General features: G+C 38.6%; 1 protein-coding gene across 5 annotated transcripts in view; it reads right to left on the bottom strand.

The window, feature by feature from the left end:
* Positions 1–6518: 6518 nt before the first annotated feature.
* Positions 6519–12736, bottom strand: part of VEZT (vezatin, adherens junctions transmembrane protein) — a 57505-nt gene continuing 51287 nt past the window's right edge. For 3 of the 5 annotated variants that reach the window (XM_054058366.1, XM_054058376.1, XM_054058387.1), the window contains 2 exons: positions 12462–12669; positions 6519–7989 (listed from right to left, as the gene is read on the bottom strand). In XM_054058366.1, coding sequence (XP_053914341.1) covers positions 7418–7989; positions 12462–12669 — 780 coding nt within the window. In that variant the 3' untranslated portion in view covers positions 6519–7417. The other 2 variants (XM_054058395.1, XM_054058404.1) reach the window with 1 other exon arrangement.

The raw sequence follows: 12736 nt of genomic DNA, 5'->3' as shown, positions 1-12736 counted from the left end.
TATAGGATGGTGACCTAAGAGAGAAACAAACAAACAAAACCCCTCCACAATTGGTCTGTGTGGCTTGTGAAGAGGAAAGCCAAGAATGAAATTGTTTATGAGTGGAACTGCATATGGCATGGATGCTACAATAGAGCAAAATTGAGACAATAAACCCCAAATGCTTGTGAGGCTTCCTGCTCCTGTATAGGTTTCACTCAGTACTATTCCATCTCTGCAAGCTTTGAGACCTCAAGCATACAGGTACATGCAGATTGTATGCATACTCATTTTAGGAGATTAAAAACTTTGAGTACCATGTCATACTGAACAGTGCAGGGACAGACAGCATGAAAGTGTTCAAGTTCCATCAACTGTGCTTTGGATGAAAGATCTGGAGGTCAAATAATAGATTTCCGGCTTTTCTCCCATAATACATTTAAAGCCTTTAAGTATTTTTATTAATAATATTATTAATAATATGATTATTTTAGAAACACAGATATCAAATAATATAAACAACCTTCATTTACGGTGCTTCTGTTGAGATCAAATACATGATTCTCTGTTAGGCAATGACTTTTCTCTTTTTGTTTATTTAGGAATGGACCTCTTTTAATAGCACAAAGTAACGGAAAAATCGGTCACTCTCTATTTGGAAATCTGAGATTATTTTGAGTTCTTGTCCATGCAGCTGGAGAAGGCCAGGAAGCAGTCTTTAAATATTAAGATTTGAACACAAATCAAGCAACTAATGACATCTATTTTGGGACCTTGCAGTTATTTCTAAAACACAACTGGTGGTTTTCAGTAAGCCAGAATTACTTATAAAAGGCAATATATGTCAAAAGCATGGTATCAGTTTGAGCTGCTATACATTATAATTTCTGTTTTGACTGTAGTCCTCCCCTTTATGGTGTCCACCTTCTGCTTCAGGTCTCAAGTGGGACAGTCAGTACGCATTTCTCGTCTAACCATTCCAATGCTGAAGATACAGAAGAACCAAGCTGTGTTACAAACACACACAAAATGTATCTGTGTATTATTTTATAATCTGAACCTTTCAGATTATACAGTGGTGGTAGAGGGAGAGGACCATGGGTGCCAGAGGGACTGAAAGGATAAAAAAAGTAAGCAGAAAAAAATACGCATGATAATTTCAGTTTTACTGGCAGTATAACAGTACTTGGAGGCTCTGTGGAAGAATATACAACAGATCTTGGGCACCCTAGGCCTGAAGAACGATAAGGAAATGGAGTCAAAATAAGTGAAGAAAATAATGAGTGACATCATCCACAATCAACACAAAATATGGAGATGAAGGAAACAACATATGGAGTTGAGTTTATCCCACTTCAGTACAGACACTGATGATGTACCTCGCAGCATGTAACATTAATTCAAACTAATTTAAATATGAGCTATGACATTCCTCCTTATCCCTCAGGCATGTATTCCCTCCTGCCCGCCCTGAGATGCTACTAGTGCCCTTTCAACCACATGATGAATTAGTTGAGGGAGCCAGCTGAAAGCTAAAGCAGTGGTGCACTTCCAGCCAGATCCATATCCTACTTCACTGAGCAGTTACAAAAGCTACTCTACTGAGACTGCATCCTGGCCCTCGATTGGTTTAACCTGCTACAGAACTGCATCCCCTAAAGCAGATTCTTCATGAGGCCTTTAAGATTTAAAGCTGAGAAGATATTAAGGCCAAAATATGCTGATTATGCAAAAGTATCCAAGTTTTGGTCCTATTCAACTCTTTTAAAATAAGCCACTTTGTAATGGAGAAACAAACTCCTTTTCCTCATCTACTGAATTACAGTCACTTCTTCAGAATCCCCTGTTCAATTCAGAAAGCATAACATGGGCTAACAGACCATTCAAGCTGTTAAGTTTTATTCTGACAAACCTGCCGATAATTTAAGAGACATCAGTAGTGAAAGATGAGGCAGAATATTGAGAACAGTTACATACTAATATGTAGCTCAAACTGTATTGCTGATTCCGCCTACAAAGCAAAATTCACGGTAGGTAGATTTTACCCCTACCTATGACCATGTCTTATTATCACAGTTACAGTACCACTCATTACTGCTTATGTGCACAAGTTGCCAAGTCAAATAAATCAAAGTGTATTTTTTGGCATTTACAATTCAAGGTGGTAAAATAAAAACATATACATGAGGGAATTAAATATCACAAGAACATGAATAAAGCACTGCTCTGAGCATTTTAAATAACAGGAGCTTTCAGTTTGATCTCCGATATCTATATATCCATATTCTTGTGTGATAATGTATTTTGTGGTACGTGCTTATTCACCAGAGAGGAGAACAGCTCTGAAAAGTCAAGCTGAAATTTAAACAAGTGTTGTTTGGCATCTTTAGTTTGTATTAGACCAGGTGGCAGCTGTTGGAAGATCATTTTGATTTAACAACTTTCTGTTTTGTTAGCAAAGAAAAACATTATCCAGCCAGATCCTGCTGACAGTGAATAAATATTTCTCCTCTGTTAGAGCAAATATTTTCATTTGTCACCCTAATAGCTAGGGGTAGAAGATCTGAAAAGATTTTTTTTTTCCTATATGGACCTATTTCCTCAAATAAATTTGAATGGTTCAGTATTTTATGGGAGGTGATTATTAGTCCATACTCAGCACTGCTGAGGTTACGTCTGGAGTACTGCACCACATTTCAAAAACTGGACAGATTTCTGAGGAAAGCAACCAAAAGGTGGAAAACATGACCTCTGTAGGACCTAAGAGGGCTCAGTTTAAAAAGGGAAAATTAAACTTCATTATTGACAAATCTAGTTTGCAAAAGCCTGTAATAAAGAAGAGTGCATACTGGCAGTGGGATCAGTAATAAATGACCAAACATTAGATTGAACAAATTTATGGACGAGAATTCCATCAGGACCTGTTAAACTAACAGCCACCACCATTGGCACAAGAAGTCCTTGAACCACAAATTGTTGAGGAGTAGCTTGGGGAAACATCACTACATGATCTCCCTTTTCTCATACTCTTTCCTCAGCATAGTTATTAGTCCCTGTCCTAGAGGTGATCCCAGAACACCCAGACAGATCTCAGAACACCCAGACAGTTTATACTGACAAAGTAAGTGCCCTTTCCACACTCCGTCTGCTTTTTCAGATGGGACAGTATGAAAGCCTGTTAATTCTAAGGACTTAACAGCTCTTGGAACAATCTGTCTGCAGAGCAACAGGAGCCCTTTATACATTAAAGAACAGGGGCAGTTTATAATAGTACACTTGATCCCTCAATTCTGAATAGGAAATAAAGGAAAAAACAAGGAAAAAAAGGGTCAGGCCACAAGATTACCAAGTTCAGTGTGAACCATCAACTCTACACAATCCACTATGTAAATTTTTCTTAACTAGCAAAGAAATCAATAAGACAGTTGCAAATTCTGCACTTCAGAGATACATAAATTTTTTAATTCTGTAAACAAACAGGTCACACAGGTGGCTCAGGACAGAGTCTGAAATCTCAGTTCAGCTGGCTCCTCTACCAGATTTCATCTTGTATTTTGATAACTAAGTGCAAGATTCAGTGATGTCTAGTAATTCTCTGTCAGGAGTAAAACTGTCTCGTTACAGCAACGAATAGCAGAAGCCTTCACATTTGCAAATCTTGCTTACAGTTGACACAGGCACATTTGACTCCATTTGAAAGATTCTGTATTATCTGTAATTCTCAAAATTTACTCCCATTAGACTGTTTTATTTCTGCCATGAAGACAATACACTTACTCAAAAAAGGTCTTTGCCCCCATTTAAGCCTTTACGTAAGTCTTTAGCTGTATAGTTAAGTGACACAGAACATGTATTGCTAGATTGCAATCCAACCTAAGAAAATATCGCCTTTGGAGAGCCTTGTGGGTAGGAGAGGAGGAGAAGAAATTATTCACCCTATAATAGTTTCTTTACAGCCTCACAGAGATGCTAATTGGAAATGGAATAGGGAAAATGCATTTATTGTTAGCTCTGCACTTGGCAAAGAATTTTGGCTGCTGACATCCTTTGGCATAACCCATTATTTAGTGTGGATTTCCCGATTAACGTATTTTAAAAAGTTATAAAGCTGCAAGAAGTAAATGTTCTGTTTTCACAAAAATCCCCATCTAGGGTAATGAGCCAAAGAACACAGGACAGTACTCGGATCTCGACAGGCTCAATATATCCACACAATTCTTCAGCGCTAATGCATGCTTCAGTGTGTTCCTATATTTTAGATGCAACAATAAATTATGATTGCCAAGAAATCTATCAGGTTGAAGAAATCTACAGCCTGTGCGCACAGCCCTTTCAAATGACATAATCATGAGGAAAACTGTATTATAACAGACTACTTTTATGTAGATGGAACTTGGTTATCAACTCAAGGGAAGCCACGCTTTGCATGCTGTACACTGTTAGCTATATTTTTCTGCAGGGATAAATGACCTGATGGCTGTTACATAGAGATATGATGAGAGGCAGAGAAAGCAGGCAATGAGAGGCAGAGAAAGCAGGCAAGCCCAGGTGTTGAGAAGTACAGCTTCCAGGACTGCCTTAAGGAAGACCATGCAAATCAGTTAAATTGCTCATAGAAAATCTATTTGCTCAAAGTAGGATCAGAACTTGGTCCAAAAAGTCCTACTTCGATCCTATCCATATCTAATGTCAAAGGTGTAATTTCACAGTAGGCTATCTTTGCCAATAATGTAAAAGAGAGCAATCCCGAATGTCATGCCAGCAACGCAGTAAGTGTTGATACAGCTGTTTGGAGGTAAATGCTGTTAACTGCATCACTGCAATAAGAACAGAGAAAAGTAACCCTTAAAAAGGGTGGAATTTTGATCCAAGTGGACTCAGTGAGCTGGTTTATAACATGGCCACAAAACCCTGTGTTGACCCAGCTGGTGGGTGAAAATGAACAACTAATGACTGATGAGCTGCATCACCAAGTCCATCGTACTGAAAACTAGGTCCCAAGGGAGCTGCTGAAGTAGATTCTCCAGGTCTTATGCTAAGGACTGCAGCAGAAGAATAAACAGTTGGCAACTTTCGTATGAGATCTGGAACCTATTTTCATAGCAATGCAAAGCACTCGTGCTACTACTGACTTTATCCAAAACAGTGAGAAGAATGATAATTCATATCCTAAATATGATCATTTTTCCAAGTTGATATCATAGCTATAAACACTGTAAACTAAGATTTAGATCCCATGGGAAAATTTCAGGACTATCAGTTCTGGAATACACAATAACAAATCATGAGATGCTAATGGATGAGTTCATGGAAGAATATTAATGTAATGTACATTTAGGCAGTCAGAACAATTAGCTAGGAACAAAAAATATCTGGGCACTTCGTGAACTCAAGGATCTCAGGTCAAGAATGAGGAAGACTTCTTTTTCTGAAGCACGGACAATGCTTCAAACACAATTTATCCAAAGCAGTTGTTCTAGATTTGATTAAAAAAATTGCTTACCACAGAGAAAATAAAACAGTGTTTCATCATCTTAGTCTAACCTTTACAGGCTATAGAAGAATATACCACTAAGAGGAGGCGTAGCTTCTGGATACATTATGAGAACCATCTTTTTTTAATTTTACAAAGTTCCCCAAGACTTTATCCATTCAGCTTCCAGTCACTTACACAAAGTTAAGGGCACAGAACTCAGTGTTACTGGTTAATGGAGAACAGCAAAACATTTTCCTCCCAAAATCTGTATGTGAGGGACAAGACAGGCATTATGTTGTGAAAGAACAGCGGAAGTCACATATTCCCTTCTCTATTGATTCATATTTACTTCTTTATGCTCTCTGAAAGGGTCCACGTATGTAGCAGCATCCATACAAAATCACTAAATAGAAGAGCAGGAGGTTGAAAGAAAACACTTGTGTTCTGACACATGGTCAAGAGTTCCACCCTAACCTGCTGACTTTTATTAGCTTTCCCAATTCCCATGACAGCATCCTACGAAAGATACTGCTCCAAACCACTTGCATCTAACATACTCTTTCTTCTACAGAATTAGCAAGAGACAATAAGTATGTTAAGTAATTGGTCAGGTGTTTTGTGACTGGAAATATATCCAGGTCCCAATACAGCATTCGATACAAAGAGCGGCTCTCTTGCTGTCAGAGACATGAGACCTTTTCCTCATTTTGTGTCAGAAGGCAAAAGGAAGAGAAGGCAGTGAAACCCTTAACCAGCTCCTCTTTGAGGTGAGCATCAGTTTGCTTCTCCTCCTAATACAACCATAGAACAAAACCCAACTTGCTTAACCTCATATCCAGACTTCAGTGTCAACTAAGTTACAAGATACACGTTAGAAAATACACAATTCTTGTTGTCTCATGGCTTCTTAATCACACAGTTGTGATCTAAGAAAAAATGAAAGAACAAGAGGGAAAAGCAAGTATGCTGTTTAAACAAAATACTGTCTGTTGTTAAGCACTCAGATAATTTTGCTTTGAGAAAATTACTTCAGGACATAAACAAAAATGTACAATCAAGCATATCAAATCAAACAAATCTATTAAGGTTCAATTTACAAAAGGTTAACAAATAATTAATAGCTGCTTTAATAAATAGGTATTTACTTCTCATCTATTCTCAGTCCAACAGAGAGCTTCTAGCTGTCTATAGTATTTTCTACTGATGCGCTTATAACCCTTCCTAACGTATGCTACACATTTCTCTAACGTGAATTACAACATCTAGAAATCATTTATTAACCCTTCATAAAAATGCTAAATAAACCTTAATATGAAGCATAACTAACTTTATACTATTTCAGCCCCAGGACACATCAAATTCTAGCTCTTTCAAGTTTTTATTTAAAATTCTACGTTGTAGCTGGGAGCCACATCACCAGTCACGACTCACAAATGCCTACAGCGGCTTTGCCAACACACTGCAGACACAAGAAGTGAAATGAAAGCAGTGGGGGAAGATCACAGGGAACAGTTCAGGTTCTTCCAAAAGAAATATTCTGGCTTTTTTTTTTTGTTGGAACAAACATTGATACCACAACAACAGAATCAAAAAGCAAAAACTGGAGTCTGTTGTAATTCAGGACATAGTTTTTCCTTATTTTTAGAAAAAAACCCCCAACACAATACATTTATAATACAAATAAATAAAACAGAAAGCACAAAGGTGAATCTCAAAACCCACCGCTAGAATCTTAAAAAGGCAACAGCCAACTATTTCTTGGATGCAGACTAAACTTCTCTTACCCGCAGATTTTCAATATACTTAGAAGTTCTATTCAGTGTGTCAGACTTAGGGAACAAGATGAATTATATCTAGGTCTCTTTTTTTTTTTACCCCATCCAGTATTTTCATCTTCAACCCCCTACCTCATTTTTTGCCATCAAATTGCCTGCTGTTGCTTTAACAAAGTTCAGCTCAGATTTAAGCTTTTCCTTCACTTTCAGGATCTCTATCTTCATTCTTACAGTCCTCCACAAGGTCTTCACACTCCTCTGTGTTCTCTTCCTCCTCCTCCTCCTCATCTCCAAAAGTCTCTTCTTGCATTGTGGTAAAAGTGAAAGACCTGGCAGCAACTTGTGCGGCCAGACCAGATGTGAAGTTTAAATCAGTTGATATGCGGAGCTGGGCCAGCCTATGCTTGATTTTTGAATGCAATGCATCCTTGGAAGGAGACTGCAAAACCTCTACTCCATCCGTATTGCTTGGCTCGAGTTCTTCCACTTCTCCTCCATGCTGATAACACATTCTTTCTTCAGCCCCTGTAGAAATACCTTCATCAGTAGTATTGTCTTTGTTTGTTTCCATCTCAGGATCTTCATACAAATACTTTGTCCTGCTTTTATCAGCAGCATTCACTTTTGGAGTAGAGTCTCTCTCTTCAGATTTATCATAACTTTGGCTGCAGTCCTGCTTTTCTGTATCTGAATTCATATGTGATTCCAAATTATTTAGTAGCTTCAGTGGTTCTACAGGAGACAAGGGTTTCACTGCAGCTTAAAAAGGGGAAAAAAATTAAATGATAACTAAAAGCAATCTGCTATATATAAATAATTTATTTGTGTTTGAAAAGATGCAAGATTGTAAGGGTCAAAATAGATTAAAAGACCCACAAAACAACAGAAGCAAATCTCACAATTAAAGAAAACTTAAAATAAACCAGTGTTTTCTAATCACAAAGACTGAAGTGCAACATGACAGCTACTTGTTGTGATTACTCCTTAAAATCTGTGATGTAAAGAGACAGCATGACATTAACGACGTTTAAAAGCGGCATCATACACAGATGATGCATTCAGTGTTAATGTAAAATCCAAGTGAAACTACTGCACTGTATACAGATTTGAACTATCTTTCTTTTAAACAACAGTTTACCGAATCCAATAAAGACAGCTGTGACAGGAAAAATTCCTTATAAGCAATATCTGGTCTCATACAACACAACATATAAATACAACACATATTCATACAGTCAGGTAAGGTGTCCTCACAAATAAAGTGTGGCTTAATTTAGCCTCTCTTGAAGTTAGTAGCAGAAGCGAGTCCCATTGCCAGCAACGGGATGCTTGCCAGGAAGTCTCTCCTCCCAGTGTTAAGGGTTAGTATAACTTGGTACAATCACTTCTTGAAGAACAGACGTCTTTCTTTTTAAGAAAACGATATAATGTCCATTTCCAAGTAACAGATTCCCTAAACTGCAGTAGCTCCATTAGAGTAGCAGCACGAACATAAATGAGAGCGGCAACAGCAGATTCCCAAGTGGCATTTCCCTTTCTAATTCCATTCTGACTTTACCCCTGTAAGCAGAGATGAAAATAACTCTGGGAAATACACAAACTTTTCACGGGAAACAAAATTTATTTTATGAGGCTTTTTCCATCTCATCCTATTCCAGTAACATTTACCTTAGCTAGCTGAAGGCAGGCACATCATTACGGTTGTCACATGGATAATTATTGTCATCAGCACACTAAAAGACTGTGGCTTTGAATTGTATTTCATTGTTTGTTTTAAAACCTTATATACCAAGGGAGCACTGCACCAGACTCATCTCAATTGTTAACGGGATACTTCTTTTCCCATCTTGTAATAAACCCTGTTGCTGCTTATTTCTGCCCATTTGCTTGAAGAAGCAGGAATATGCACAGTAATCTTATCATTTGGGAGCAAACTTGTTGTCTGCTTCCTCCAAAGAACACTTCCAAAGCCAAAATTTCTGGAAAAATAGATACTTCAGTTTGGTAGCTGGCCAATTTGCCAAGTTGATTAGTTACTAAGCAAAGTGGAATTCATCAATACTCAGAGTGTAGCTTTCCAAATCTGAGAAACAGGTGTAAAGAACTGTCATATGGACAAGGCAGAGGAAGGGGGAACAGCTGGGTATAATGCAACCACCAACAATGAACTTTTTTGGGGCGGAGAGCTTCGGGGAAAAGCTAGAAGTGAATTTGTACCAGAAGAAAGTTGTTTTACAGTGTTTGACAAATGAAAATGAAGCCACTAACAACTTCACGGACCTCTTCAAAAGCACCTCCATTTTACTGGCTCAACAAGATGCCAAAGGACCCAAAATATAAGCTGATCTACACTCCCAATATATTACTTACTGCCCAGGCTGTAAGTAGTATTGCCATGGTGCTGGGCCTGGGCAATACTGCTGCTCTGCTAAGATGATGCTTTACTTCTGGAATCCAACCCATCATCTCCAGTTGACTTGATGCTGTGCTCTTTAGACATATCAGCTTGCTTGGAGCTGACCTCTTTTATGTGGAAACCCTCACTAGCCCCTCCTTCAAAGAATCAAAAAGCCTAAGAAATCAGAATGGCTTGCTTGGGTGCCTTGATTGGCAGATCATAGAATCACAGAATAGTTCAGGTTGGAAAGGACCTTAAAGATCATCCACTTCCAACCCCTCTGCCATGGGCAGGGACACCTCCCACTAGACCAGGCTGCCCAAGGCCCCATCCAACCTGGCCTTGAACACCTCCAGGGAGGGGGCAGCCACATCTTCCCTGGGCAACTTCTGCCAGTGCCTCACCACTCTCAAAGTGAAGAATTTCTTCCTTATCTCTAGTCTAAATCTGCCCCTCTCCAGTTTACAGACATTGTCCCTAGCCATGTCACTACATGCATTTGTGAACAATCCCTCTCCAGCTCTCCTGTAGCGCCTTCAGGTACTGGAAGGTCGCTATAAGATCTCCTTGGAGCCTTCTCTTCTCCAGGCTGAACAATCCCAACTCTCTCACCTTATCCTCATATGGGGGGTCCTCCAGCCCTCTAATCATCTTTGTAGCCCTCCTCTGGACCTGTTCCAACAGCTCCATATCCTTCTTACACTGAGGATTCCAGAATTGGACACAATACTCCAGATGAGGTCTCACAAGAGAGGAAAAAAGCCTTTGAGTATTTTGGGATCTTTTTTCACAATAATCACAAGTTAGGAGAAAGCAGGATTTCTGAAATAGGATCACTCTGTGAAAGCAAGATTAAAGAGGGCTATGGAAAAGTGTGATATCATGGCTATCTATTGGCTTGGGCCAATGGAGACAAGAGAATTATCTTTCTGGGTTTAAATCTTCAAGGTAAAGCAAGCCACAAATGTGGAAAGCACAGCTCACAAAAATGTTTCCTTAAGGAATGCCTCGTGTGCAAGGATAAATTGAAGTCTGCAGCAATGTGCCAAGGTCCATCGTGTGTTAAACAACTTGTGTTGCTTTTGAAGAAATAAAGAAGAAATTCCTTAAAAAACACTAAGTGTTATGTCTGCTGTCCATAAGAGTCTTTCAGATTAGACACACACAGTTTCTGAGCCAAAAGGAGACAATATTAATTACTTTAATGAACACCCTGCGCTCACATTTTCCAGTTTTGTGCAGGATGGAAGTAATCAATGATTCATCCTGAGCAACTGGAGGAAATCAGTTTCCTCCCTTCCCACCATCTCTAATCCTAAAACAATGTAATACCTATACATGGAAAGGAAAGCAACCAACATGAGCCACAAGGGCTTCCAGGTGAGCAGTTACCAAAGATTACAGGAACCGTCTGACTCTTTCCAGCTATGGCCACAAATGGCCTGAGGATATACTCATATGGACAGGTATTGGCTGCTAACCTAGATAGGGAAATATCCTATCCAAGATCTCCTGACAAGAACTCTTTCTGTCGCAGCCACTAGATCTGTCAAAACCTGAACCGGCGGTAGGACTCCTTGTCCTCCCTTCAACAGGAAGAAAAGGAAGATGAACATATTTCTGTGAAGAGCTGTGTGGTGTCATATCTAACACCACAAGGACAATACAGAAATCCAGCTCTTGAGTAGACTCTGATGCAATCTGATGTCTTAAGTTTTTTTAACTTAACTAGAAGAGAGGTCAATACCAATGGCCAAGTGATATGGCCAAGGACATAAAAAAAAATTTGTGAAGAACAAATATTTCTATAAAATGTTTTGTTTGATGTCAGAAAAAACAGTCTCATAAATAGGTATGGTCTGTTACTGTGTGTTCCCACTAAATTACTGAAAGACACAATCTGTGATCTTTTGTTTTTTTGGTAGACACTGGCTGAGGCAGAATCCTGGGATATGTTGCCAGACCTGAGATTGCTGTTCATACCACAGAACATGAAGTGTTTTAGAAGGCTTTTGCTAACCTGTCTTTAGTGGAAGGAATGAAAATGGGAAAAAGTAGGGAAAAAGGAAAAGACAAACTACTGCCAATTTTAAAGATTAAAAAAATCAAACAACTCAAGGAGTGAAAGGAATTAAGTTGTATCCAGTCTTGTTGCTGGAACAGACACAGACTGTCTTGTTGAGATGAGAAATTTTCATATTCCTGCCTTCAAACACAAGAGGATGGAGGTACCTAGCAGTCCTCAGAGTTAGTAAACGCTGGTTTGGAAGAACTTGTTATTAGTTTATTGGGGTTCTTTTTGTTGTTTTGTTTTGTTTTGTTAAAATCACATTCTGTATACTTACTCTCATGGAAACACAAGCTAGTCTTGCTTTTTTATGAGCCTTTAATATTTCGAAGTCTAGCTCTTCACTTTAACCTATATATTTCTGTCACTCTGGGATAATCTTTAAATTCTGAGAAGTAATTTATTTATGCACCCTGATTAGAATTCAGGTTTACTGCAAAGCCATGAAAGAGAGTCAGTTCAGTTTGCATCATTTATAGTCTGACAGTTCTCTTTGTGCTGTCTTCATATTTTGTGTGTTTAATATTTTAGCACAATATTTTCTTTAGAGTCACATTCTAATTTCTCTGAGTTCTCAATATATAGCAAAATAATTGCTACAACTAATACAAAGAGATGGAATAGCAAACTAAGGCCACACAGTTCTGTCAAAGCACTGTCTGCTACAGCTAAGCACTGTCCTGATTCTAACATAGTCAGAAGTTGATGGCAAACAGACACCTACCCTTTCTTAGAAAGGTATTAATTTTCAAAAGCAATGCTTACCATGGTCACTGAATAGCAGCTGTTTCCATTTCTGTCTTTCTATTTCTGAAGCTTTAAATCCCAGTACAGATTTCAGTTCTTGTAACACCCTTTTAGATTCCTGTCTCTCTCGTTCTTGTCTCTCTCTTTCTTCCTGGGAAAAGCAGTAAAAATCTTCCCTTTTGTAATCATTCTCTGTATCTGAATAATCAACATATGCTTCCAATTCCTATAGAAAGAAAGAAAGGAAAAAAAACAACTTTGACCTTCACCATCAGTGTAAACCCTGTCCTACG

Source organism: Cuculus canorus, chromosome 1 (assembly GCF_017976375.1).
Source record: "Cuculus canorus isolate bCucCan1 chromosome 1, bCucCan1.pri, whole genome shotgun sequence".
Classification (NCBI taxonomy): domain Eukaryota; kingdom Metazoa; phylum Chordata; class Aves; order Cuculiformes; family Cuculidae; genus Cuculus; species Cuculus canorus.
The sequence above is the reverse complement of the archived record's forward strand: the minus strand, read 5'-3'. Positions and strand labels throughout refer to the sequence as shown.